We start from the raw sequence: 25,319 nt of genomic DNA, 5'->3' as shown, positions 1-25,319 counted from the left end.
TTTTTCCAGCATTTTATTGTCCCAAAAGTTTCTATCAACTAAAGTTAAACCTCCTTCATCTCTGTCTTCCTCCAGATATCAGAGAACTTCTACTGTGACCTGAACTCAGAACATTTTAAGAACTTCTTGAAACTTCACACGCCAAATGTGGATCACTCCACCCTGGCCAGATCTGCCATCTTCTCCGTCACCTACCCCACCCCAGATATCTACCTGGTCATCAAGGTAACAATGAAAGCATTCCTTTTAACATGTGCTGTTTATTTTTACCATTACTTCCTATGGGTTCCTGTTTCTGTTCTTTGTTTTAATCAGTTTTTGTGTTGTTTTTTTTTGTCCCTGCTTGTATTAATAGTTTCAACTTATTTTTTACTTCATTGCTTCCCAACTTTTTTTTTTGTATAATTTTATTAAGTAAGAAACGACCTAATTCAAGACTGGACTGATGCTCTGCTTCAAATGGCTAAAACATTTTTTGCATGCACATAGATTCTCTAGTTCAATATAACTCAACATGGTCACCATTTTATCAACCATGTCTTGAAGATAACAGGTGGAACAGTTAAACTATAATGTTATTTATCTGAGACTTACACTATTTTCTATTTAGTTTTTCTAAAATATGTAATACTCAGCATTTGTACCCTGTCTTTTTTAGCAGAAGCAACAGGAAGTAACAGGGTTCCAATGTTTTCCTCCTGCCTTTAAATAACCAACCCCTTACAGGTTTTATGAACCCTGCAATTCAGTGCAGTGCTGTCTGTGCATCTCTCGCTTCTCACACGGTTCCTCTGCCAACACTCTATAGATTCTTTTTTTTTTTTGTTTCATTACGCTGAACTGTTCTGATGACTCATGTACTTCCTGTCTGTGTTTTAGATCGAGAAGGTTCTGCAGCAGGGAGAGATCAGCGAGTGTGCTGACCCGTACATGACATTGAGGGATTGTGACTCTTCAAAGGTAACGTGACAGAGCAATTACCGTTTCTGTCACTAAATGTAAATCACAAAAAAGATATTCCTCCTCAAGACTTTTCATATGAGGGGTGGAGGTAACAAACAATAGCAATAGAAATGGAGGTGATGACAATGCATGTGAACTGAAAAATGGGTGCGAAATGAAAAAATTGAGTGACTTATTAAGTTATTTGATTGACTTAAAGCTGATTTGATTAAAACAATTGTAATATGATGAAAACCGAACCATGTTTATCATTTTCCACAGATTATAATTGTTTTGGTCTTTTCTAATATTTTTTCAGAACAAGGACAAGCTTGAGAAGCTGCGGGGCCACTCGGAGTCTTTCTGCCAGAAGCTGGGTCGCTATCGGATGCCTTTCGCTTGGGCGACCGTTAATGTCATGGAAGTCATCTCCACTGCCGCCTTAGACCGCGACGTCACAGACTCTGATAGCATGAGAGGTTTGTGTTACTGTGTCCTTGTGTGGGTTTGACCTTGTGAGTGCCTTTTGCATGACGGGAACACCTTGTGATGACTTTGCATTTATGTGCATTTCCTCAGATTGTGTGTAGCTGAATTTCACTTGACCCTGTGACCTTTTGTGTCTTTTTTTTCCCCAGTCAAGTCCAGCAGCTTTGACCGGAAAGGGCAGCTTCCCAGGAGGAACTCTGAGCGCTACAGCACCATCGATGATCAATTCTGTAACGTTTCTGCCTTCAAACCTGCGACCATCACTATCAGCACCATCTTCAAACAGGTCGGACCCCCACCCAAACACAATGAGGCTGACAGTTCAGTGAAACATGTGTTATTTCCTTGAGATATATTAAACAACACAAGTAACTATGGTTACAGTCTGGCCTTGTCTCATTCTTTTATCAAACATGCTATGTTATACATTCCAAAGGGTTTCTCATGTTTCTACCGTGACGCAAATACTTTGGATAAAATCATTGACATTAAACACATCTGTTATTTATATTTGAAGCAAAGTCTGCAGCTATGTCATGTGTTTTTTCACTCTAACATCATATTCTGTCATTAGTTAACTGTCTCAATGTGTTTGTATGTCTGTTTTTGTGTTTGTGTGTGTGTGGGTGTGGGTGTGGGTGTGGGTGTCAGGAGGGGGATCGTTTGAGTGACGAGGACTTGCTCAAGTTCTTGGCTGATATCAAGAAAAACTCCACTCCACAGAGAAGAATCAAGACGATATCAGGTCATTGCTCAACACATCTTAACACTCATTCTTAGATTTAATTTAATTTATTTTCATTTATTATTAATTTTATTTTATTTTATCTTATTTTATTTTATTGTATAGATTTGAGAAGTTAGATCCCATTCTCTTGTGGTCAGTGTGTTAGATAGGAATCTGCTCCCAGTTTGTTTTACCTTAACACAAACTGGACTTTATTTAATCCACTGTAGAGTTTACTAATATAAGGAAGGACATGTTGTGTGTTACTGTGTGTGTACTACTTCTTGGCTTGATGCAGTAACTTCCTGGAGACTTGTTGTCACTATGATGTTGCCAGACAACCTGCAGTGACTCCAGGAAGTTGATGAAAAAGAAATAGTCAGACAGCTACTTTGTTTTCTTTTAAAAATGTTCCTGAATCAATGTGTGTCTATTGATTTAGCAAAGAATTCTAACACACACCAATCAGCCATGGCATCAAAACCACCTGCTGCTGATCATGTGTGCATGCATGTGACTTATGTGTATCTGTCTTATCCTGTGTCTTCTAGGTTCCATAAAACTGGACATGTCTCCAGTGCACGACACGCCTCTTGCATGTTTGTCCACCGAGCTCATCCCTCTCATACCAGTGGCTGAGAAAAACATTCGTCCAGTCAAGGAGGTGCTGGAGTTCCCATCCAGCGAGGTGTATGTCCCGCACAACATTTACAGGTAGGATGGCGGACAAAACATATCACTGAATTAACACACACTTTATAAATGAAAAAAAAACATATGTGGTCAGCTAAACCACATATGCAGTCGGAAACTGGGTCAAACTCTGAGCCAGATCATTTTGATAATTAGATTAGTTTAGATTAATTTCCTCATATTGAACTGACACAGACTGATCTCCATCTGCAAGCAACATTCATCGAACCACTTCCTCTTTAGCAATTTGTCCTCGAAGTGAAGAACACAACATTCGTTTGTTGCAGCTGAATTACAGAGCTTTTACCAAAGTAGTTTGGAACAGGCACTATACTAGTTTTTTTCAAAATGTTTATGACCCTATGAAACTGTCAGACTGTCAGGGGGAAAGGAAACCAGCGTACAACTTGCACCTCCGCAGGATGAAACACAAACAAGGATTTGAAAAACACACGTTTCGTAGCTTGATGTGTAAACATGTTTGTTTGCTCTTACAGACATTTTACTTCCCTGAAAGGCCAGAGGCAACAAGAACAGTCACGCTGCACTCGTCACTCAGAAGCCGACATAGCTTTGAGGCTTTGCTCCTTTTCAGTTTGGTCCCTATTTTTAGGTATTTCCACCCATGCAACCTGTGAAGTTGCCTCATGGTTCAGTAGTAATGAGCCATCCTGTGTGACCAGCGGTTTCTCTCGACTCAAAGTTCAATCCTAAAATGGTTTTGCTCACAACAAAAACAGTAGTAACTTCATGTGTGAACAAGTCCTCTGCACGGTAATTACATGCTGTTGTTCTCTTGAGCGTTTGTTCAGTGGAGTTTGTGGTAATCCCCTGTACTCAAGGTTTCAGGACAGATTATAGCGTTGTATAAACACCACAAAGAGATGCAGTAAATGGTTGTTTTGATTTTTCTGTGACATCGCTGTCACCTCACCACTACATGCCTCAGAGGTTTTCTGAAGAGACAGTGCCACCTAGTGATGTGTATTACAACTGCTTTATTTTGCATTCAGAAGGGTTATTACTTTGGCCAATGAGTTTCCATTGCTGCTTGTCTGTTTAAGCAGCAGTAGACAAAAAATACTGAATAAATGTTCTTTAAATGGCGTGGAAGGTGATAATAAACACTACATTTTGGTGCATATTTGGTTAAGGGGGCAGATGTAGGATTTCTTAAACAATTTTTTAAAGTCTCATTCTCTCCCTGTGTGTCTGTAGGAACCTGCTCTTTGTCTACCCGCAGAGGCTCAACTTTGTCAACAGACTGACATCAGCCAGAAACATCTCTGTCAAAATCCAGTTCATGAGCGAAGAGGACCCGGGCTCTTCTCTGCGTGTGAGTGCTGCTTGTTTATGATCAGTCGTCAGCATTACTCTGACCTAGTTTCATTCCATGTGCTCACGAAACTGCTTAAACAAATAATTGTAACACAGACGAATACATACACCAAAGTTAGGGAGCTTTCATTTAATGAGAAATATTATTTTGGTTAACAGAACATTATTTGTTATTATATCTCAGAGATTGTTACAGTAGTCACATAGTTATTGATATTACATTTTTTTATTTAACCTTTATTTAAAGTTGAGATGAAAATGAAGACTTATTTGACCTGTTATTTCCTTTATTCTCAGGTGATTTTTGGCAAATCAACTGGCCCTGAATTCTTGGAGGAAGTCTACACCCCTGTTACCTACCATAACAAGCAAGTCCACCTCATTGAGTTACACTTTCCTGCCTCTTTTCGTCATATAAGCAGCCTGGGTAACTCTCCCCTGTCATTTCATCTCTCCCCCTCTGCCCCTCTCTTCCTCATCCATCACTCTTCTCCGCTGTCCCTGTCCCCTTTTTTTCTCAGGTCCCCCGACTTCTATGAGGAAGTGAAGCTGGTTCTTCCAGCACGTCTGACGCAGAGACATCACCTGCTGTTCACCTTCTACCACATCAGCTGCCAGCAGAAACAGAACCAGAGCGGCAGCTGTGAGACACTCATTGGATACTCTGTAAGTTTCTCTATCTAAATATAGTCACAGAAAACATGTCATAGTATTGTACAGTATGTCGACACCTGCTCTATGTTTCTATATTTATGCATGAGTGAAGTTCATTTTATTTTTCTAAATGTCAGTATTGTCTGATGTTAAAATGCTCATCGTTGACACACACTGACTTTGCTGTCTCTGATCCAGTGGCTGCCCATACTGAATAATGACCGGCTGCAGAACGGTCAGTTCTGTCTGCCCATCGTCTTGGACCGACTACCTGTCAACTATTCTCTGCACACGCCTGAGGTATGAGCATCTCAAGGATCAAGGGCAATTTGTAGTTCCAGCAGCAGTGTCCACACAAACCTCGAGCTGAACCAAAGAGATGGACAATAAATACAATGTAAAAGACTTAAAATAACATAAAAGTGTTACAACTAATAAAACACAAGAAACTGCACGGTCTCAATAAATTAAAATCACAATAAATGATTTAGAAAGCCAGTGGCAGCTGAGACAAATGAATGTCTGTATCCATTTGTCCTGCATATAGACAAACTGAAACTGTGGTCAGACAGAAACAGCTTAAACATACAGAACAAGGGAGGGGTGAGGGTCAGCCCGAGTTCCACGGCTCTGTTCAGAGTCTGGTCCTAGTACAGCTGGGTTAGATCGATCAACCAATGAATCATTTAATCAATTCATCATTTAATAATTTAACAAATCAATCAATGAATTAATCAATCAATCATATACATATTAAAAAAAATAAAAAAAAACATTTGTTTTGTCCATATCATACAATGTAAAGGAGGAAATGTATTACTTTTTAAAGGCAGTAGACATTTTAATGCCTGAACTGACATAGAAGACACAGTTTTATTTCCTGCTTCTCTGTTGTGTAGAAACTTCCCTCTCAGGTTCCTCCAGTCAAGTGGATGGAGAGTCACAAAGGGCTTTTCAACCTGGAGATCCAGGCCGTGTCGTCTGTACACACACAGGTGAGTTATGGTTGAGCACACAAACACAGTGCACATTTGCTGTCTTTCACACACTCCAGTAGACTAAACATTAAACCCACTCTGCTGTGCTGAGACATCCACCCTGAAGGATTACATGCACACTGTCTTTTTACATTTGTCTCCCAGCCTGTTTCTCTCATCACGATGTAAGAAATCCTCTGTTTTCTGTCCCAGGACAACCATCTGGAGCGTTTCTTCACCCTCTGCCACGCCCTGGAGGGTGGAGCTACATTCCCTCTGCGGGTCAGGGAGGAGAAAATTCCAGAGAACAAGCTGGAGCATGAGCTGAAGCTCAGCATCGTCTCCCTGTCCTCCTCCAGATTAGAGCCGCTGGTCCTCTTTCTCCACCTGGTGCTGGATAAACTCTTCACGCTCATCATGCAGCCCATGGTCATCGCAGGCCAGACTGGTGAGGAGTCATTGTTGTTGCAGAGAATTAACAACACAGCAACATTTTTGGAAATGTTTAGTTTTTACACAAAATGTCAAAACTCCCCCGTTTGAGAATTTACTGTTTTCATCTGTTTTTGTATATTGAATATCTTTGGGTTAAGAACCACCAGGATTTAGACATTTTACAGACTTAACTATTAACTGATTAAAGAAATATTCAATATGAAAATCAATAATGAAAAAGAGTAGTTAGTTAATACTGTGATACAAAATTGGAGTCTGAAAATTTGAGTACTAGAAGATAAACAACTGACTGAAGTTAAAAGTCACATTTTCTATATTGACAAAATACAAATATGCAAAGCACTGTACTTCAAAATCAAAAGACAATTATTTGGTTCATGAAAATCTGTTAATTTGATTAAAAAAATGTAATCATTGTTTAGTCTTTATTCAAAAATTATAACTTATTAATCACTGATCATAATTTGTTATGATATTTTTGTAATCAACTAGTTGAATGTTAGCTTGAATCGATTGTCACAAAAACATGAGTTTAAATGAAATGCAGTTTATAAAACCAAGGAGAGAAAAAGTTATTTATCATGATGATGATGCTGTTGATGATATTCTGACTGATGAATGACTATTTTGTGCATGTTTATATCTGTGTTCTTCAGCCAATCTGGCCCAGATAGCCTTCGAATCAGTGGTGTCCATAGTCAACAGTCTTCATAACAGCCAGGAGCTGATCAGGGACCAGCAGGGCAGGAACAGCCTCTTGGCGACCTACCTTTACTGGGTGTTCTGTCTGCCTGACCCCCCTCGAGAAGTGCAGAATACAGGTAATAGCATATTGGTTTCTAAATATTTCTTCTGTCATATTTCCTGTGATTATGATTCTTTTAATTATTACATTTTTTGTGGGTGTCCAGCTACAGGGAGTCCGATGGCTTCTGCAGAGAGCCGTTACAGCACCATGGGTCGGGCCACAGCAGTCACAGTGGGGAATATGCTTCTCCAGTCCAGAATCCGCAGCAGCAGCAACCCCGACATCCCGGCTCCGCACATGTCTGCTGAAGATGCTGAGATCAAACACATCTTCTCTGCCAAGGTACAGAGAGTTTCATCAAACCAAGTCTCTTTGTAATTCATTCAGTTCAGTTTTGGAAACTTATTTTTGCTGCCAAAGGAAACTCTAAAATAATATTCATGTAGTCTTAGAGGGTAATTGGCATTGATTTAAACCATTATGTAATACACCATTTCTGTGTCTGCCTGTATTTTCCTATCACCAGTCTAACATATGGTTTCATATATTTGACGAACTCCATACACACTCACAGCTGTATGATAATATATCTCAGCACGCGTCCTAATACACACATCGCAGTCATTTGCTATTCATTCCCACAGTACATTAGATATTGTAATAGGCCGCTAGACACCCACACTAATGAAAGCATCCATCACGTTCACTGTGATGGAACCTGTGTGTGTTTCTGTCTCCAGGGTAGCAACAACCCAGGCTGCCGTATGTCCACCTACTCGGATGTAAACAACCACCTGAACACAGCAGGAGGCACCCGGCCCTCCAACAGGAAGGTGACCAACTCTAACTTTTGCTCTCAACACCACAGAGATTTGATTTAGAATCGTGTTATTCATTGTAGAAATATGATTTATATCAATAACATTTATATGAAATGTGGAGACACTGCAAAGACAAAGAAACATGTCGTTGAGCAAGCATAGATGAAACTCAATAATTATACCATTCACCATTCAGGTCGTGTGATTCAGAATTTCAACAATGAGTACTAGTTTCCACTTGTGGCCACATGGGGGCAGTGTGACACTGAGGAGTTCTGTGACCTAGTATGTTTTCATAGAGATGTACAGTTTAACATTTGATGTCATATCTACTGTGACTGTAATATTTACTCCATCAGCTCTCTCCAAAGCCAGTCTCACGGTGGTCTGTGTATTTTTTTTCTCTTGCAGCAGTTTCATGAGGAGCTCGCCCTGCAGATGGTCGTCAGCACGGGTGTCTGCAGAGAGAACGCGTACAAATATGCCTGGTTCTTCTTCGAGCTGCTGGTCAGTGTGTGTGTGTGTGTGTGTGTGTGTGTGTGTGTGTGTGTGTGTGTGTGTGTGTGTGTGTGTGTGTGTGTGTGTGTGTGTGTGTGTGTGTGTGTGTGTGTGTGTGTGTGTGTGTGTGTGTGTGTGTGTGTGTGTGTGTTTTTCACTTTAAAAAAGGCGAGTGTTTGATTTACACTTACAGTAACTGTGAAACAGACTTGCTGACGATGTTACTGATAAATGAATGAGTTGTAAAAATGATTCATACCAAACATTGCATGACCTTGTGGCCACAAACCTTAAAAGATAAATGATAGTTTTATAGTGTGAGGAGGAAAAAGGACATTTTGAAAGTGCTGTGGTCAGTGCTTTATCAAGTCGCTTGACATTTTATCACACTTTAGGAGTTTTGGAAGTGAATCATCACTCACATTCTCTTTCATCCCTTCAGAACTTCTCATATATTCTCATAAGTATCTAAGTTCAATAACTTTAATAAAGGACACTATTGTAATTTGAAGGAAAAAGCCTTTATTTACATGCCTTTCTTTGTCATATCACTTGATGCACATCATTGGTATTTTCCATGTTGTTTGTAAATTGACGATCCGTATTACTGATTCCTATGTGTTGTGTTTGTGATTGATATAAACAGGTGAAAAGCATGGCTCAGCACGTGTCTCAGCTGGACAAGCAGAACGTCCCTCGAAGAAATCGCTTCTCCGACCGATTTAAAGATGACATCACCACCATCGCCTCCGTGGTGACAGCTGAGATTGGCACCATCCTCGTCAAACAACAAAAGGTGAGGAAAGAAGAAGATGTGAAGCTCATCTCAACCGAATCAATGTAACTTTAGCCTCCTTCTGTTCTCCGGGGGTTGGGTTAGAGTCAGCCTCGGTTGTCGGTGTCCTCCAAACCGCAGGTCGCTGCAGTATCTGAAAACTCAGCTTGCACAGCTTAATGATCGGCAAGATCCGCTCGGTACAGATAACTGCTTGTTGATTGTTGTTTTAGGAGGTAGAGCAAGCGGAGAAAGTCAACATCAGCCTGGCCTTCTTCCTCTATGACCTCCTGTCCCTCATGGACCGAGGGTTTGTTTTCCAGCTGGTGAAAAACTACTGCAACCAGGTAAAATAACACTGATACCAACTAACACTACCTTTTCACGTTTCTTCAAATACTTGATTTTTTGTCCTCGCCATTTTATTAGAGCATGTGTACTTGTCCATCTTTGTTTTGAAACAGCTTCAGAGATATTTCTGAATATTAGCATAATTTCTGTCGTATAAAAGCCTGAATTAAGGGATGTTTCTTTTCTCGCTTTCTCTTCTAGATGTCGGCTAAAAGTGTTTCAATGCCGACATTGATCAGCATGCGTCTGGAGTTCCTGCGAATCCTGTGCAGCCACGAGCACTACCTCAACCTGAGCCTCTTCTTCAGCAGCCCGACCTCTGCCCCCGCCTCACCATGTCCATCCATCTCCTCACAGGTCAGTCGAGGTTTGCACTTGTTGCAGTGGCACAATGTGCATCTTTCATTTAACCTATATTTCAGTTGTATCGTCACGTTTCTACATCAGCGAGGGTAAAGAAGAGAAAACGATTCACAAATGTTTGGGCTTTCATGCCTTCCAGGAGAGGAAGATTTTCTCGGAAAGGAAATAAAATCCGCTATAAGGAGAATTGAAAAGTGGAGCTGAGGGATTTATCAGACAGATGAGATGGGATTCAGCCAGGAAAGCGTGACACAGTTTTTGATGGACTGTTAAGCAGTCTGCTTTGTGTTAACCTAAAATCTTACCCTAATTCTCTTCCTGCCGCTCTCTTGTCTCCGTTTCCCCTCCTCAGAGTTCCGGCTCGTGTAGCTTCCAGGAGCAGCAGAGGATCTTGGGGCTGTTTGAGCTTTCTCAGGATTTCAAGCAGCAGCATTACCTCGCGGGTCTGCTGCTGACGGAGCTCAGTGCCGCCTTAGACATGGAGTCAGAGGGGTACGGAAACACAAACACAGAGACATTATACCCAAGATATTTACCTCCTTATTACCTTTTTATTGCAAAGCTGTAATGTAGTTTAACACTTACCTCGCCTGCTGCAAGTCATTCACGTTAATGCTGCTCTAAAAATTTACTCAAATCAGTAAATATCTCTGTGTGTGTGTGTGTGTGTGTGTGTGTGTGTGTGTGTGTGTGTGTGTGTGTGTGTGTGTGTGTGTGTGTGTGTGTGTGTGTGTGTGTGTGTGTGTGTGTGTGTGTGTGTTTACAGGGGAAAGGTCCAAAGAAAATCCATCAATGCCATTTATAGCCTGCTTTGTTCTCATGATCTCGACCATCGTTGTATTAAACCTGAGGTCAGAGCCAAGGTGGCTGCTCTTTACCTCCCCCTGGTGGGGATTATCATCGACTCCACCAATTATCTGGACTTCACTGGTAAAACACACACACAGACATATATATTAAATTAAATTAAACCTGTTTGTACTCGTTGATCAATTAACTGTATGTCTGCTGTCATTTTTGCACATACATTCTGAAGTATATTGTTACACAGAAATTGCATTTTACCATTTCAATACAATGTGAGAGTAATCTATCTTATCTTATATTGGTTCTGCAGCTTTGTATGGCCATTTCCCTGCCTTATGGAGAAGCCTGATGTGTTTTCATGATGGATATTAGTGGAATTGGTCCTTTGCTTTCATTGAATAACTCAGTTAATTTGTCACATCAACTGTTATGTAACCGTGTTTCATTAATCTTTTTTAATCTACCAGTGTTTTGACTGTATTTCTTTGTTACCAGTTACACAGTGGCAGTTAAACATCTTCATCTACAGAAGACGTGTTGATGCTTGTCTCCTTCACTGAATATAGACACAAGTGGTGTCAAAACTTTTGCACAATTAAGGCTCTAAGTTCACCATGTGCACCCCTGTCCCCTCCTCCAGTTTAACACAGTGTTTGACCCCTGTTTGTCTCTGTAGTTTCTGACACTCGAGGCGGGAAAAACAAGATGGGCATATCTGACGACGACCTTGAAAATGTGCCACCCATCAATCAGTCTGTTGCCATGGCGATAGCTGGGAACCCATTCAACACGCTGGGCCGGAATGTTCTCGTTTCCATGGCGTCCATGGTAAAATTCAGAAATTATGTCGTAATCTGAAGACGATAACAAATTGTAGTGTGGTTTTCATTGTGTTTTAGAAGTTCAAAAGTGCGTCTGTGTGCGTGTTTGTGTGATGGTATTGGTAAGTATTCAGCCTCCCAACAGGTGAGCTGCACTGAAGTAGATTGATTAGCTGTCAGAGCTGCACACACACTTCATCCATCCTGAAAAATCACACATACACAGACGTACAGTACACACACATACACACATGTCTGCAGGAGATGGTTTATGGGCAGGCATTGGCATCATAAGTGAACAGGGTCGTCCTCCCTGACAAACACATCCATCAAATGTAGCTACAGCAACAACACAGGCACTAAAACTGAACACTGCCACTCTCTTCAGCTCTCTCGGCTTCTTTCCAAGTGATGAATCAGTTCTTTCTTTGTTGTAACGTGAAATACTGTTGTGGAAAAACTACACTTGTGCCATCGGGCCTGGTATCCATCACAAATCCAAACCTGGCAGCCAGACCGCTCCTCATTTTCAGGCTGTTCCCCTTCAAACAAACAATATCTGAATCTTTCACTCTTCTCAACAGAAATGGTACAAGAAACATTTTAGTTTTTTTTTTTTAAATAGCCTAGTCATGTTTTGGATTACGTGCTACACATAGTTGATGTTGGTTCTGGTGCACCTCACTCAGCCCCGCTGTGGAACAGATACCTGGAAACTGGGTTCCAGGTGGGAGACCCCGAGCACTAGGAGGTTAATGACTACATTTATCAAAGCTGCCACACAGCGAAGCAGCAGTAGCCCTCTATAGCAGCAACCGATTCATCATCTCACAAATGAAAGTAAATTAATCTGCAGTAGATTTAACGCCTATTAAGAGGAGGAAGAGAACAACACCAAACTAAAACCAGGGTCAAAGAAATGTCCACTTATATGTAGGTGTTCTTTAAGATGTTAGAACTGCCCCTCGTGCTACCCATAGATGTATGAATGTGTGTGAATGGCAAAAACTCATACTAATAATCCTCTTCTGTGTACATCACTGATTTATTTTCTGATTAACATTTCTCAGAGTGGTTGCACGTACAGCACACAGGCCTTTGTGTGAATGCAGATGTTCCCTCTCTCCTGAGTGAGAGCGACATTATACCCCATCGAACTACATATCTGCCTCTCTCCTCTCCCCTTCCCAGCAAGGTAAATCCGTAGCCACCCTGGCGGCGGACACCAGTCGCCACCTGTTGGTGTGTTTCCTGTGGGTGATAAAGAACGCAGACAGGAATCTAATTCAGCGCTGGACTGTGGACATGCCTCCGTCACAGCTCAACAAGCTGCTGGAGCTCCTCACCATCTGTGTGTCCTGCTTTGATTACAGGGTCAGTGTACTCGTTTGTTTACTTGTGTCAGTTGTAACAGTCATTGATGTGTTTTATGTTTGTATAGTTACGTATGGAAACAGAAATCAAGTATTTACCACAAAATGTTCTACCTGTATGAGTGTTTGCTTGCATGTTGTGACTGTGTGTTACTGTGTGTGTGCAGGGGAAGCAGAGCACTGACAAAGTGAGCACCCAGGCCTTACAGAAGTCCCAGCAGGCCAAGCTGCAGCTGGAAGAAGCCCTGCTGAGAGGAATGGGAGCCCGCGGGGAAATGATGAAACGAGTTGGAGGTACCTGCACTTTAAGGGTTAAACCTTGGAAATTGCTTTTCTGTCACATTTAGAATTGCAATTTTTCAAGTTTTGCACACGAACTACCTCCAAATCGAGTGAGCGCTCAGTATCAGTATTTATTAAATGTGCAGTCAGCAAGTCATGGAAAGAACTGGTCTCAGGTTAATCTGTACATGGGCTTGCAATTCCGTACTGGTGATATGTGGCATATTAAACATGACAGTATAGTATAAAGTACAAAAGGAAGGAAAAAGTTAATGCGTTATAACTGGGAATAGTTTGTTTGAATTACCAGCAATTTCTCTAATCTGCTCATAAAACATAATATGAATGTATATATCTATCTATTAGGTTGCATGGACTCCAGTGATAAAGCTTTGTACATAATCTGTAAGTAAATGTACATTATTGTTTTCTCACGAGCTGTTTCCTTTGTAACCCCTGACAGGAATGGACAGGACCATGGGTCAGAGAGAGAACCTGCGCTGGAGGAAAGACCTCACTCAGTGGAGACAGACCAATGACAAACAGGACAAGTATGTGTCTGCTTCCCAGTTTTCAAGAGTTTGCTTTGCCTGTTAGGGTTTCGTAAATTTTTTATTCAAGAATGCAGCCTTTTGTGTTTTAGAGCAACTGTGCGCTTGCACTCAGATTTCCTTCACTCCAGCTTTAGCCATTCTCCTCGAACTCACTCTGCTTCTGTGCACGTGAAACTTCTGCTCTTGGATTTTTGCAATTGTTAGCTTTACTTCTCTAAGACTCCTGGATGGGAGTGCATGAGATGGTTGAAGAAACCGCCCGTACGGGACTCTGAAAGAAGTAAAGCTTAGGCACCCACAGTGTGAGAGCTGAAGCTGGAGCACAGGAAATTCACCCGAGCAACAACCAACAATCAATGTCTGAGTGCAAGCACACAGTTTTGCACAAGCAGCCGCTATTTGAGTGTGAGAGCAGGATTTAAGGTGAAGGCATTACAAAATCTGAACAGGCGATCAATAAGTTCTGTTCTCAAACATTGCTCTCTTGAATAAAGATTGGGAAAAAAAAAACATTTGCCTGTGTCTGTCTTGCTCCCTGAGTTTCTTAAATTTTTGTAATTTTTTGCTTTGTTTCTCTTCTCGCTTGATATCTGTCCGATCACTTTCCATCAGGACTAAAGCAGAGTTGGACCAGGAGGCTCTGATCAGCGGGAACTTGGCCACAGAGACGAACCTCATCGTACTGGACCTGCTGGAGACCATCGTACAGGTCAGGAAAACACTTTGTCCATCACCTGAACCCATTCAGCATCCTCCAACACTGTTTGTTCACACAGTACAGTTACATATACTGTCACTACTTATAATCCACAGCTAAAATTAATACTATTCATACTAATGTTTTTCAAGATTGTGATGTTACGCTGTCACCACATATTTATTATAATTTGTTCTAATGTTTTGCATCTGCAGAGGGAACTGAAAGTCAACAAGAAATTATCTTTCATTAGCGACCATGTTACAAAAAATCTATTCATGTGCTTGCATAATTGATAAACTAATAAAGTTCCTCACTGGGTATTGAAAGAAGCCCAGCTCAGCTTTCTTTACAAAGGTTTGAAAGCACTAAGTGAAGCCCGAGTAATTTGAGACTCTGGTATTGAGATATCGCTCAGTGAGTTGCCATAATGCAAAAATGTATCGAATGCAAAGGTTAATATTTTTAACTGCTGACACTAAATGCTTGTAATATTAAATACATAAAGCACAATGATGGCTCAATATGTTGTCCACACCTGCAATAGTTTTTAATCTTAGCTTGAAGCATATCATTGACTGTATTAATCATTTTTATGTTTACTCGTCTACCTACTTTCCCATTTAAATGGCACCCCAGTGTATCTGCAGGTGTTATCATTTGTCGCGTATGATTGGCTAATTCTTCCATGTGTCTCTTGTCCAGGCGGTGCCGTTGGCTGATTGTAAGGACAGCGTGGTCGGCGGAGTGTTGAAAGTGTTACTTCACTCTCTTACATGCAACCAGAGCTCAACTTTCCTCTCTCACACGTTCAGCACGCTCAGAGCGCTCGTTGTCAAGGTACTTTCATCATTGTGTGCGTGTGCATATGTGTGTGCGCATGTCGTTCTATAGTTATGAGGGACAATTTTGGTTCAATACCATGATTGTGAGGACATTTTGGCAAACTCAAAGGTTTTTTTGAGGGACTTGGTTTTTGGGTTAGGGTTACAATAAGGTTAGGGTCAGGGTAGGCATTAAATTGTAATGGTAAGGGGCAAGGGAATGTATTATATGTGTTCTCACAACTATAAAGAGACGTGTGTGTGTGTGTGTGTGTGTGTGTGTGTGTGTGTGTGTGTGTGTGTGTGTGTGTGTGTGTGTGTGTGTGTGTGTGTGTGTGTGTGTGTGTGTGTGTGTGTGTGTGTGTGTGTGTGTGTGTGTGTGTGTGTGTGTGTGTTGGTTGTACTTTGTGAAAATTCGGGCGTAGCTGTGTGGGTGGTTGTGTTTACACGCGCACTATCTGTGTCTAAATTAAATGTTCTTATTTGTGGAAAACTGCTGATACAAGCAAGATTATTTATTTATATATGCATGTGTATCTTTGTGTATGCCTTGTATGTCTAATATAATTTTTTTGTGTTTGTGTGCAGTTCGGGGACCTGTTGTTTGAGGAGGAGGCGGAGCAGTGTGCAGACCTGTGCCAGAAGGTGCTTCAGTACTGCAGCAGCCCTGTTGATGAGAACAGGAGCCAGGCCTGTGCCACGCTCTATCTCATCATGAGATACAGCTACAGCAATGCCAGTGTAAGCACAAACACACACACACTTAAACATGAAATCACATGCAAAAGAAGATTGCGTTTTTCTTACCCCTGCCAAGAAGGTTATGTTTTCAAACCTGTCCGTTTGTTTGTTGGTTGGTTTGCATGTTTGTGAGCAAGATTTGGCTAAAACTGCCGGACGGATAACAACAAACGTGGTAGGACATTGTAGAGGTCAGGGAAGAAATGTTGGTATGGATCCAGGATTTTTTTATCACTTTCTTTCAACAGAGTGTTTTTTGTGACTTTTCACAGTTTCCCCAGAGAAGAATTCATGGATCTTGGTGAAGATATCTATACATGTGTGAAATGTGGTGCAGCTTGATTGAATTTAAGGGGACTGTTCGTCATTGGCGGTGGAACGCGCTCTTCTGAGTGCAATACTAGTTTTCCAATGGGTTGTAAGGATGCAAGCGCATAGAGACACACACACTCAAGGCAAATGTCAGGCATACAGTGTTACCTTCCTGTCTGATAAAATCTTATCTAACATCTGTGCTCGCAGAAGAAAATGCACTTATGTGGGATTAAATTAAATTTAGGTTCGCACGAGAGTTCAGATGTGCTCATGATACCTGTTCTCGCGAAGAAGCAGGGAGTCGCACCCATCTCCCCGGCTTTTCCTTTCCTCCTCGGCTTTAATGTCTTTTCCATGTCTATTTTGAGCGTGCCGCAGAAAGTTTCTGCTGAAGGATGTGTCTCTGAGTGGAGAGCAGGGAGATATGTCACTGTCTGCCTCCCCATGTTCCTACCCCTCTTTAACTAATGACAGCCAGACGTGTGTGTGTGTGTGTGTGTGTGTGTGTGTGTGTGTGTGTGTGTGTGTGTGTGTGTGTGTGTGTGTGTGTGTGTGTGTGTGTGTGTGTGTGTGTGTGTGTGTGTGTGTGTGTGTGTGTGTGTGTGTGTGTCAGTACATATGCATGTGTGAATGTGTGAGTATATGTTCCTCTGGGGCAGGGAGAAGGAGAACGTGAAAGGGGCGGAAAGGAGGAAATCATAATGGAGATAGCGCAGTGTTTTGCCAGAGGTGAAGCAGTGATGGAGGGAAATAGAAGAAAATTGAGAAGACACAGATCTAAAGGAAGGGAGGTTTAGGACACAGAGTATCCTCTTTCATTTCTCTGCTGGTTCGATAACCCTTCGATATTTCCTGTGTTTACAGTCAGTACACTTTAATGAAAGTCAGACACCAGCCTGCAGCAGCGAACACACGCATACACACACACAGAACCTCTGAAGAGTATTACCCCCCCTGCGTGTCCAGCGCATGTTTGTTTATGTGGTGTATACAAAGGGAGCTGTGATCTGAATTAGCATTTCAGCGCTATGACTCATTCATACAGAAGTTCCTACCTTTCTTTTGTTTATTTTGTCATCCCTTCATCCGCCCTCGTCTTGCTCTCCAAACTGTCTGTCACACACACATTTTCTACTCTCTGCTTTTTTTCTTTTTAAATTTTTGGATAAAAAACTAAAAATCCAGAAGGAAAAAGAAACGCGATATCAAAACCTGTCGAGTGGAAAGAAAACTAAAGGAAAAGGAGCAGGTGATGAAAAAAAGGAGTGAGAAAGACAAAGAGGGTTATGTGTTGACTCAGGCTATCATTTAGGCACACACACACACATACACACATGTACACACTGAGTTAGAGGGCAGTGATGGGTGGTTAGGCTCTGGCTCCATGCTCAGTTGAACAGAATGGGGCCGTAGAGATGATCCATGGGTGATTATGTCTCTGCTAATGGGAGATCATTTCCCGCTTAGCTGGTCATGCTGGAGATAGATGGGACTTCACTCTCTCTCTCTCTCTCTCTCTCTCTCTCTCTCTCTCTCTCTCTCTCTCTCTCTCTCTCTCTCTCTCTCTCTCTCTCTCTCTCTCTCTCGCGCGCACATACGCACACTCGTCCTCCGTGCAGGAGATGGAGGGGTGTTTGCCAGGCCTGTTGTTTTGGACAGGTAGTGTGAAAAATGAAGAGACAAGGAAAAAGAAGGGACAGGAACTGAGGAGAGAGGAAAAAAAACCTGCTAATCTTGACTTGGAGAAGATTTTGAAACCTTGGATTCATTTTTACTGCTGATGCAAAAAGATTCATCAAACAATTGCACCCATAAGGTACAGAGTGTGAGCAGGTGGATGTTCAGTTTATTTTAGTGTGCAGTATTTAAGTACGTTCTGGTACCTTTATCCTGATATGCTTGAGTATAGAGCAGGGTTTTCAGGAAGTAGTTCATTATATAAAATATTTAGTTCTTCACAATGTTTAATATAAGGACAAAACTACAGCTCATAGACTTAATAGTAATGTTACTACAGTAATATTTGTATTTAATTTCTGTTGCCTCTACCAATGATACATTAGAGCATAAAAATAGACAAAAGGTCTCCACTTCCTCCCGTTGAACAAACATTAAAGCTAGAATATCCCAGATATGAGGATCGTGATCTATTATCTTTTGACATCATTTGGAGTCTACAGAGGAGTTATCGTTTTGTGGAGCCGTGGTGTCGAGTTCCTGCCAATACACATGCTCGACAAATCACAAGTCTGATCTGTCAATGAGGACATTTCAACACATTATTACAGCTTCAAATAACAGTGTGATAAGAACTACCTAAAAGGACAGAAAACAATCTTTGAGATAAATTGCTTGACATGTGCTTTGACTTTTTGGTCCATCCACTAACATGGAGGAGGCAGGATTTATGACTTAGACTGCAGGCAGCCATCAGGGGGCGATCAAGATGATTTGGCTTTTACTTTTGGGGAGCTGTCATGTGGTCCATCTTTATATACAGTCTATGCATTATTAGACCATCATTATAAAAGTATAATGTATATTATAGGACATTTTAAAGACTGTTATGAAAGTTTAATCACACAATGTTCCTTGGATTTAACTATGGATTATGTCTTCTTTGTTGTCGGAGTAAATGCATGCATTGTTTATTATTGGAAGTTTTATGGTAACTAAGTAATTTAGAGGCAAAGTGAAAAGGTGAAATAGAGGCAGAAGAAGGAATTTTCCTATTCATGCAAAGCTGCGTTTGCCTCTTGTACTTTATGTGCCTTGTATCACCATTGAAAATATTAAATTTCCTTCTTTGGCTCCCAGCGAAAGAAATAAATAAAAAGAAAGGTTTTCACTTGAGAGTTTTGTGGAATATATAGGCACATGAAATTCAGCCTCAAGAAGCCGCAGAAATTTGTCTCTAACACTGCAAAACTGTGAAACACTGACATTAACCGAGGTCCCTGTTGTCTCTGTCAGAACTTCTCAAGAGTGAAGATGCAGGTCACCATGTCTCTGGCCTCGCTGGTGGGCAAGTCCTCAGACTTCCAGGAGGAATACTTACGACGCTCGCTCCGCACCATCCTGGCCTACGCAGAGGAGGACACGGAGATGCAGAACACTCAGCTGCCCTCACAGGTATAAAATAACACACACACACACACACACACACACTGTATTACATTACTGACATTGATCATATCGCAGCCTCATGCCTGCCCGTGTTTCTCTGTGTTCTCAGGTAGACGAGCTGCTCAGGAACCTTAACAGTATTTTATCAGACACAGTGAAAATGAGGGAGTTCCAGGAGGACCCAGAGATGCTCATGGACCTCATGTACAGGTGAGAAGCCAAAAGCGTCCTCCACAAACGCCTGTTTCCTTGTTTTTCTGTCTGTCGTAAGCGTCTTGTCTCTTAATCTCTCCCCCTCTCTCTCTCTCTCATCAGTGTGATTTCTCTCTATGTTGTGCTGCTGGTTCCTATTTCTCTGTGGTCTGCGCTGTTTTGCCTCTATTTGCTGCCCTCGCTATGGCAACCATGTGGTAGCAGTTTAGTCTTCTGATCTGGCTGTGTGTATATGCAGATGCAAACGGTGTGTGTGCTGGAGTTTGTGTGTGTGTGTGCAAACACAAAGTGGAAACACTGAGACAAAGAGAGCATACATGTGCTGTATATTGATTCAGGCACTTTACCTCAACAAGTTCTAATGTCACCTCCACGTATCGTTTGTCATGAACCTTTCTGTTTGGGTTTTGGTCGCAGTGACCTGGCGAGTGTCTGACAGCTGTGCAAAATGACTTTACACATTTTCCTACACCCACCTCAACGTCTACCTCCGATCCCTGAAACACACTCAGGTCATTGGCACAACAACACATTTGGTCTCCAGATGCTCGAGTTCATTTATAAGTGAAGTACAGTGACTAATTGTTTTTTTTCAGTGTTTTAGATTCATCCCACTGTTGTTATTCTCATGATTGCTCATGGATTCCATGGACATATCCATATTTTCTGTTGCTCATAAAACCCACTAACCACTTGAGATATTATCTGTCCAATTGTAGACTTACTGTACTGTAACTAGATTGACTCATTTGCTTCAGTTTGGTTCAGAATATCAAGTCATCGGTTTTATTATTTCTTTTATTACAGAAAGCTTTCTTTGTAGTGGAGACTACTTGAGACTGAACTTTTGTACCTCCACCAAGGAGGTTATGTTTTCACTCTGTTGGTTTGTTGGTGGGTTGACAACGCAAAAACTACTCAACGGTTTTCCCTAAAACTGCCAGAAAGAGCCCATTACATTTTGGATAATATCTGAACAAAGATCCATTATATTTCTTTGACATTGTGAAATTGGGTGTTTTTGAAAGTTTTATTTATTTACCAGGTAATAATTCAGGATACAGGGTTTCTGTAGGGTCTAAAAAAGTCTAAAATGGAGTCATCTGAATTTTAGATTCCACTTGGCTACCTCAACTCACCTTCAATTATTAGGAATTGTAGGTAATCCTGGGGCTCTGATATTCCTTCATATCTATTGTACTTGACATAGGTATTCAAATTCATTCGTTATGGTCTTAAAAAGTCTTAAACTTATCGAAACCTGCAGAAACCCGCTGATATTTTTGTGTGTGCAGTTTGGTGCAGCTCGATTTAAAGCTGTTGGGCCTTGGTGGAGTTATCCACTCTACTGACTGTCATAAGTTACAAATCTATTAAGCTGTTTTGTAGTTGAGACTTGCCAAAAATATTTGCCAAAACATTTGAGGTATAAACACAAAATCAGTGAAACCACTGCACCACCTGCACTAGCTTATTTCTAATTCATGCATATGCTCTTATATTAAGTGTGTGACAGTTTCCATAGCCTGCATATGTTCTCTGATTCGTATTTATTGTTTTAACTTTAAGCCTCTTTCTTGACCTAGTCATTCTTAAAAAATAGATTTTTTTCTCAATAAGGCTGGTTCAATAAAGGACAAGGAAAAAATGAAGGAAAAACAACTCAGACAAATCCCCCCCTTTCTTCTCCTCCTCCCCTCCACAGGATAGCGAAGGGCTATCAGACATCTCCTGACCTGCGTCTGACCTGGCTGCAGAACATGGCAGAGAAGCACAACAACAGGAAGTGTTACACAGAGTCGGCCATGTGTCTGGTGCATGCTGCTGCCCTGGTGGCCGAGTACCTCAGCATGCTGGAGGATCACAAGTACCTGCCTGTTGGGAGTGTCACCTTCCAGGTAGTCGACGCAAATACAGATACACACTATATAGTATAATAATAAACACATGTTAAGACTCATTGCAAAAGAAAAATACAGCTAGTCCAAATAACCCTCCATCATCTGTTTCTGTTTGTTGTGGCTGATGGTTGTTTTGTTGGAAGGAGGCAAACCCCCTCCCTGGCACAACACACCACATCACACGTTTCCCCCCACGGATTACTTCCACATTTAGTGTTGAGTGTCCAGAGGGGGGAGCTGTACACACACAACGTCAACGTATAAATATGGTCCCCTGGTAGCTCTGCTTTACACAATGTCTTTGAAGATGAAGGGGGGGGGGAAGGCAAATGTGCTCCTGTGGGTACAAGTGAACAGTCTGTTCCCTAGACGTTAAAACAAACAGTTATAGCAGTAACCACGATGATGTTATCGATGAGCCGTGCCACAGACCTCTGTGGTGCTCTGGTACAGGACACTCCAAGCCCCAGCAGTCAGCAGGTCATTGATCGGATGCTCATCAAATTAGTTCCGTTTCCCACTGTAGGACGTCTCCTTTCAAAGCCAGCCACGTGATTGATTATCTGATTAAGGGGGCTAATTGATTGATCAGCTGACTGATTTTTCTTCCTCAGAACATCTCCCCCAATGTGCTGGAAGAGTCGGCGGTGTCGGATGACATCCTGTCCCCGGATGAGGACGGCGTGTGTTCGGGACGCTACTTCACCGAGAGCGGCCTGGTGGGATTGCTGGAGCAGGCGGCCGAGCTCTTCAGCAATGTGAGACGATGACGCTGCACATGATGTTTATGTTTAGCTTTAAAATAGAAACCTGTAGCTGTGTCTCAAATCTGTACTATAGACTAATTATAATCTATATTGTGTTTTAACACTGGAAAAGTAGCCTTTACTCAAAATAGTGTGTCTACATTATAGATGAGGTGGCACTATCCTCTCATAATATATGGAAATAGAGAGAAATAGAGTTATGCAAAGCATGTTATTGTCTAAGTAAGTTTAACAGGCAGTGTCAATCTAAAGTCAGAGCATGTATTTCATTATTTCCTGCTAATATAGGACAGTAAATCATGATTTATTTTGTACATCACACATATACATACATACATACCACATTTGGTTTTTAATTTATGCCTTAATTGTAAATATTTCCTTCCTTAATAAAGTGTGTGTGATCATACTAACCTTCAGTAATGGCTGTTTTCTCAGGGCGGTCTCTACGAGGCTGTGAATGAAGTCTACAAGGTCATCCTACCGATCTTAGAGGCTCACAGAGATTTCAGGAAACTGGCATCCACTCATGACAAACTACAGAGAGCCTTTGACAACATCATTAAAAAGGTAATAACTATAAGAGACTGAAATGGCTTTTTCAAATGAATATTTAATGTCAAGGTTGACATTAGAACAGTAAAACACTTCAGTAGATCACCTTGAAAGATCTTTTGCGGAATTAGAATAAAAGCAATTTGAAATTCATATGCATAGCTAAATTTCTATATTTTGTTTTTATGTACTGTTCATACATCGTATCACTTCAAAATGACTTTAAATTGCCCAAATCACACACAAGTGTTATTCACAATATAGATCCCTAAAAAGCTGCCACCATATTGGGAAAGAATATGTGACTGATGCTACAGTGATGAGACTCTAAAAGGAAATGTGCTCTGATTCCCTCCAGGGCCATAAGAGGATGTTTGGAACCTATTTCCGGGTGGGTTTTTATGGGGCCAAGTTTGGTGACCTGGACGAACGAGAATTCATTTACAAGGAGCCAGCGATCACACATCTGCCTGAGATATCACACAGGCTGGAGGTACGAAGGAGGGAAGTGTGTGTTTGTGTGTGTGTGTGAGCTAATGTGCATAATGTGAATTGATGTGTGATCGCAGAGGAAAAGGGGAAGATGGCATTGCTGAAATAGCAAAACAATGTCAGCCTCACCCTTAAATCGACTTATTGCTTTGAATGAAAACAAAATCTGTGCATTTCCCCCCAACTCCTAGAACTTCTACAGTCAGTGTTTTGGAGAAGAGACGTTGGTGATGATCAAGGACTCTACGCCAGTGGACAGAAAACAACTGAACCCCTGCAAGGTAGGAGACTGTAATGTCCCATGACTGAAAGCTGCTATATATGTCATTAAATATATTATTTTTAGTCAACACACAACCAAATTACTGTAGAGCGCATGTTAAGTAGTAGATATAAAGCAAATGAATGGATTAAGGTATTCAAAACATGAATGGAAATAAGAACAAGTCAAAATGACCTTTAACAGGCAGTGTTAAATGTGAAGAAATGTCATATACTGATACTATCCAATTTACTGTATTTCCTATAATATTGACATGAAATAATAATTAATGTTTTCAAAGTGAAATGCATTAAAATGTACCCCAGAATCGCAGCAAAAGAACAGACGCACTCTCATACATGTCACACTGTCAAAACCACCCAATTAGAGCACAGTCATCCTCAGACGTTACACATCTGCTCTCAGATTTCTCTTCTGCTCGTGGATTTTTCTTCCTTGTCAAAAATCTGTCAACCCATGGAATGCCAGGTTTAGTGCTGACAAATGTATGAAGATGATAAAGATTCTGTTTTGTTGGTAGGCATTTAACACAAATTATCTGAGTGAAACACTAAGCAGGAACTGAAGTCTGCATTCATCAGACAGGAAATAAATCAAGCCAAGCTGTGGACAATGAAACGTACACATATGTAAAGAAACAAACACGTTTAATACATCACAAAAGCTGAGTATATGCAAAGTGCACATGTTGCAAAACTGTCAGAGAATGAGAACATGGGATTTGAAAGAATGCATGCCAAGTGAAAAACAACACTCCTAAAAATGAAGATTAGTCCAGAGGGTAGGAATGCAAAACTCCGCTCAGCCCTCTGATAGCTGTTGTCAAAATAAATAAATACGTTAAAAAAACTTTAAAAAAGCACAGAGTTGTTATCACAGTGACAGCCTGGATTTATGACCCCCCCCCAAAAAAGAAGCTAAACCACCACTCTTCTCCAGGCGTACATCCAGATCACTTACGTGGAGCCCTTCTTTGATGACTACGAGATGAAAGACCGGCTGACAAACTTCGAGAAGAACTTCAACCTGCGGCGCTTCATGTACACCACGCCCTTCACCAAGAGCGGGAAGCCGCGGGGCGAACTGTACGAGCAGTTCAAGAGGAAGACCATCCTCACCACCATGCACGCCTTCCCCTACGTCAAGACTCGCATCAACGTCATCCAGAAAGAGGAGGTAAGTGCGGAAATTCACGGCGTAGAACATCTAGTGATGGTTTCTCCACATAGCGGCAACAAATGTATACAACATTGCCTGACCTTTGCTTCCAGTTTGACCTGACTCCTATCGAGGTGGCCATAGAGGACATGCAGAAGAAGACGAGAGAGCTCGCAGTCGCCACACACAGGGAACAGCCTGATGCGAAGATGCTGCAGATGCTGCTGCAAGGCTCAGTGGGAGCCACTGTTAACCAGGTAATGTGGATAGAGATTTTGTGAATGAAGCCTCTGTTTTCCTCTCCTGTCTGTCTGCCGTTATTATGTCGTACTTCACGTTTAACCAATTCTCCCCTGAAATGATCGCACTTTTTATTCTACATGGCTCCTTTGTCCCTTGAGTGTTGCCTCTTTATGTGCTGGGGGAAAATAAACCAGAATAATTTACCTCTATTTATCTTATCACATTTACAGCGCCATTGTAGTCCCCAAGCGCAGGTGGACGACATGACACTGATGGCACATCAAAGCCTTCACCGCGTCCCACAGCCCTAATCCTCCCTTTGCTTTTCCCCCTGA

At 41.5% G+C, this 25,319-nt stretch overlaps 1 protein-coding gene across 2 annotated transcripts in view; it reads left to right on the top strand.

The window, feature by feature from the left end:
* The window catches only part of dock8 (dedicator of cytokinesis 8), a 58,501-nt gene that overhangs the window by 26,356 nt on the left and 6,826 nt on the right, over positions 1-25,319 (top strand). For both annotated transcript variants that reach the window (XM_034594858.1, XM_034594857.1), the window contains 37 exons: positions 76-225; positions 880-960; positions 1,262-1,421; positions 1,581-1,717; positions 2,083-2,176; positions 2,710-2,872; positions 4,070-4,187; positions 4,487-4,557; positions 4,711-4,855; positions 5,042-5,143; positions 5,743-5,838; positions 6,034-6,268; positions 6,933-7,097; positions 7,188-7,366; positions 7,765-7,857; positions 8,257-8,352; positions 8,990-9,139; positions 9,352-9,465; positions 9,671-9,826; positions 10,185-10,324; positions 10,599-10,762; positions 11,316-11,467; positions 12,652-12,834; positions 13,001-13,127; positions 13,579-13,666; positions 14,282-14,378; positions 15,072-15,206; positions 15,779-15,931; positions 19,220-19,378; positions 19,482-19,582; positions 21,291-21,483; positions 22,101-22,244; positions 22,692-22,823; positions 23,167-23,301; positions 23,492-23,581; positions 24,523-24,759; positions 24,855-24,998. In XM_034594858.1, coding sequence (XP_034450749.1) covers positions 76-225; positions 880-960; positions 1,262-1,421; positions 1,581-1,717; positions 2,083-2,176; positions 2,710-2,872; positions 4,070-4,187; positions 4,487-4,557; positions 4,711-4,855; positions 5,042-5,143; positions 5,743-5,838; positions 6,034-6,268; positions 6,933-7,097; positions 7,188-7,366; positions 7,765-7,857; positions 8,257-8,352; positions 8,990-9,139; positions 9,352-9,465; positions 9,671-9,826; positions 10,185-10,324; positions 10,599-10,762; positions 11,316-11,467; positions 12,652-12,834; positions 13,001-13,127; positions 13,579-13,666; positions 14,282-14,378; positions 15,072-15,206; positions 15,779-15,931; positions 19,220-19,378; positions 19,482-19,582; positions 21,291-21,483; positions 22,101-22,244; positions 22,692-22,823; positions 23,167-23,301; positions 23,492-23,581; positions 24,523-24,759; positions 24,855-24,998 — 5,079 coding nt within the window. The remainder of the gene's footprint in view (positions 1-75; positions 226-879; positions 961-1,261; positions 1,422-1,580; positions 1,718-2,082; positions 2,177-2,709; positions 2,873-4,069; positions 4,188-4,486; positions 4,558-4,710; positions 4,856-5,041; positions 5,144-5,742; positions 5,839-6,033; positions 6,269-6,932; positions 7,098-7,187; positions 7,367-7,764; positions 7,858-8,256; positions 8,353-8,989; positions 9,140-9,351; positions 9,466-9,670; positions 9,827-10,184; positions 10,325-10,598; positions 10,763-11,315; positions 11,468-12,651; positions 12,835-13,000; positions 13,128-13,578; positions 13,667-14,281; positions 14,379-15,071; positions 15,207-15,778; positions 15,932-19,219; positions 19,379-19,481; positions 19,583-21,290; positions 21,484-22,100; positions 22,245-22,691; positions 22,824-23,166; positions 23,302-23,491; positions 23,582-24,522; positions 24,760-24,854; positions 24,999-25,319) is intronic.

This window comes from Hippoglossus hippoglossus, chromosome 9, assembly GCF_009819705.1.
Source record: "Hippoglossus hippoglossus isolate fHipHip1 chromosome 9, fHipHip1.pri, whole genome shotgun sequence".
Lineage (NCBI taxonomy): Eukaryota > Metazoa > Chordata > Actinopteri > Pleuronectiformes > Pleuronectidae > Hippoglossus > Hippoglossus hippoglossus.
Note: the sequence above shows the minus strand (reverse complement) of the source record. Positions and strands in the feature narration are given on the sequence as shown.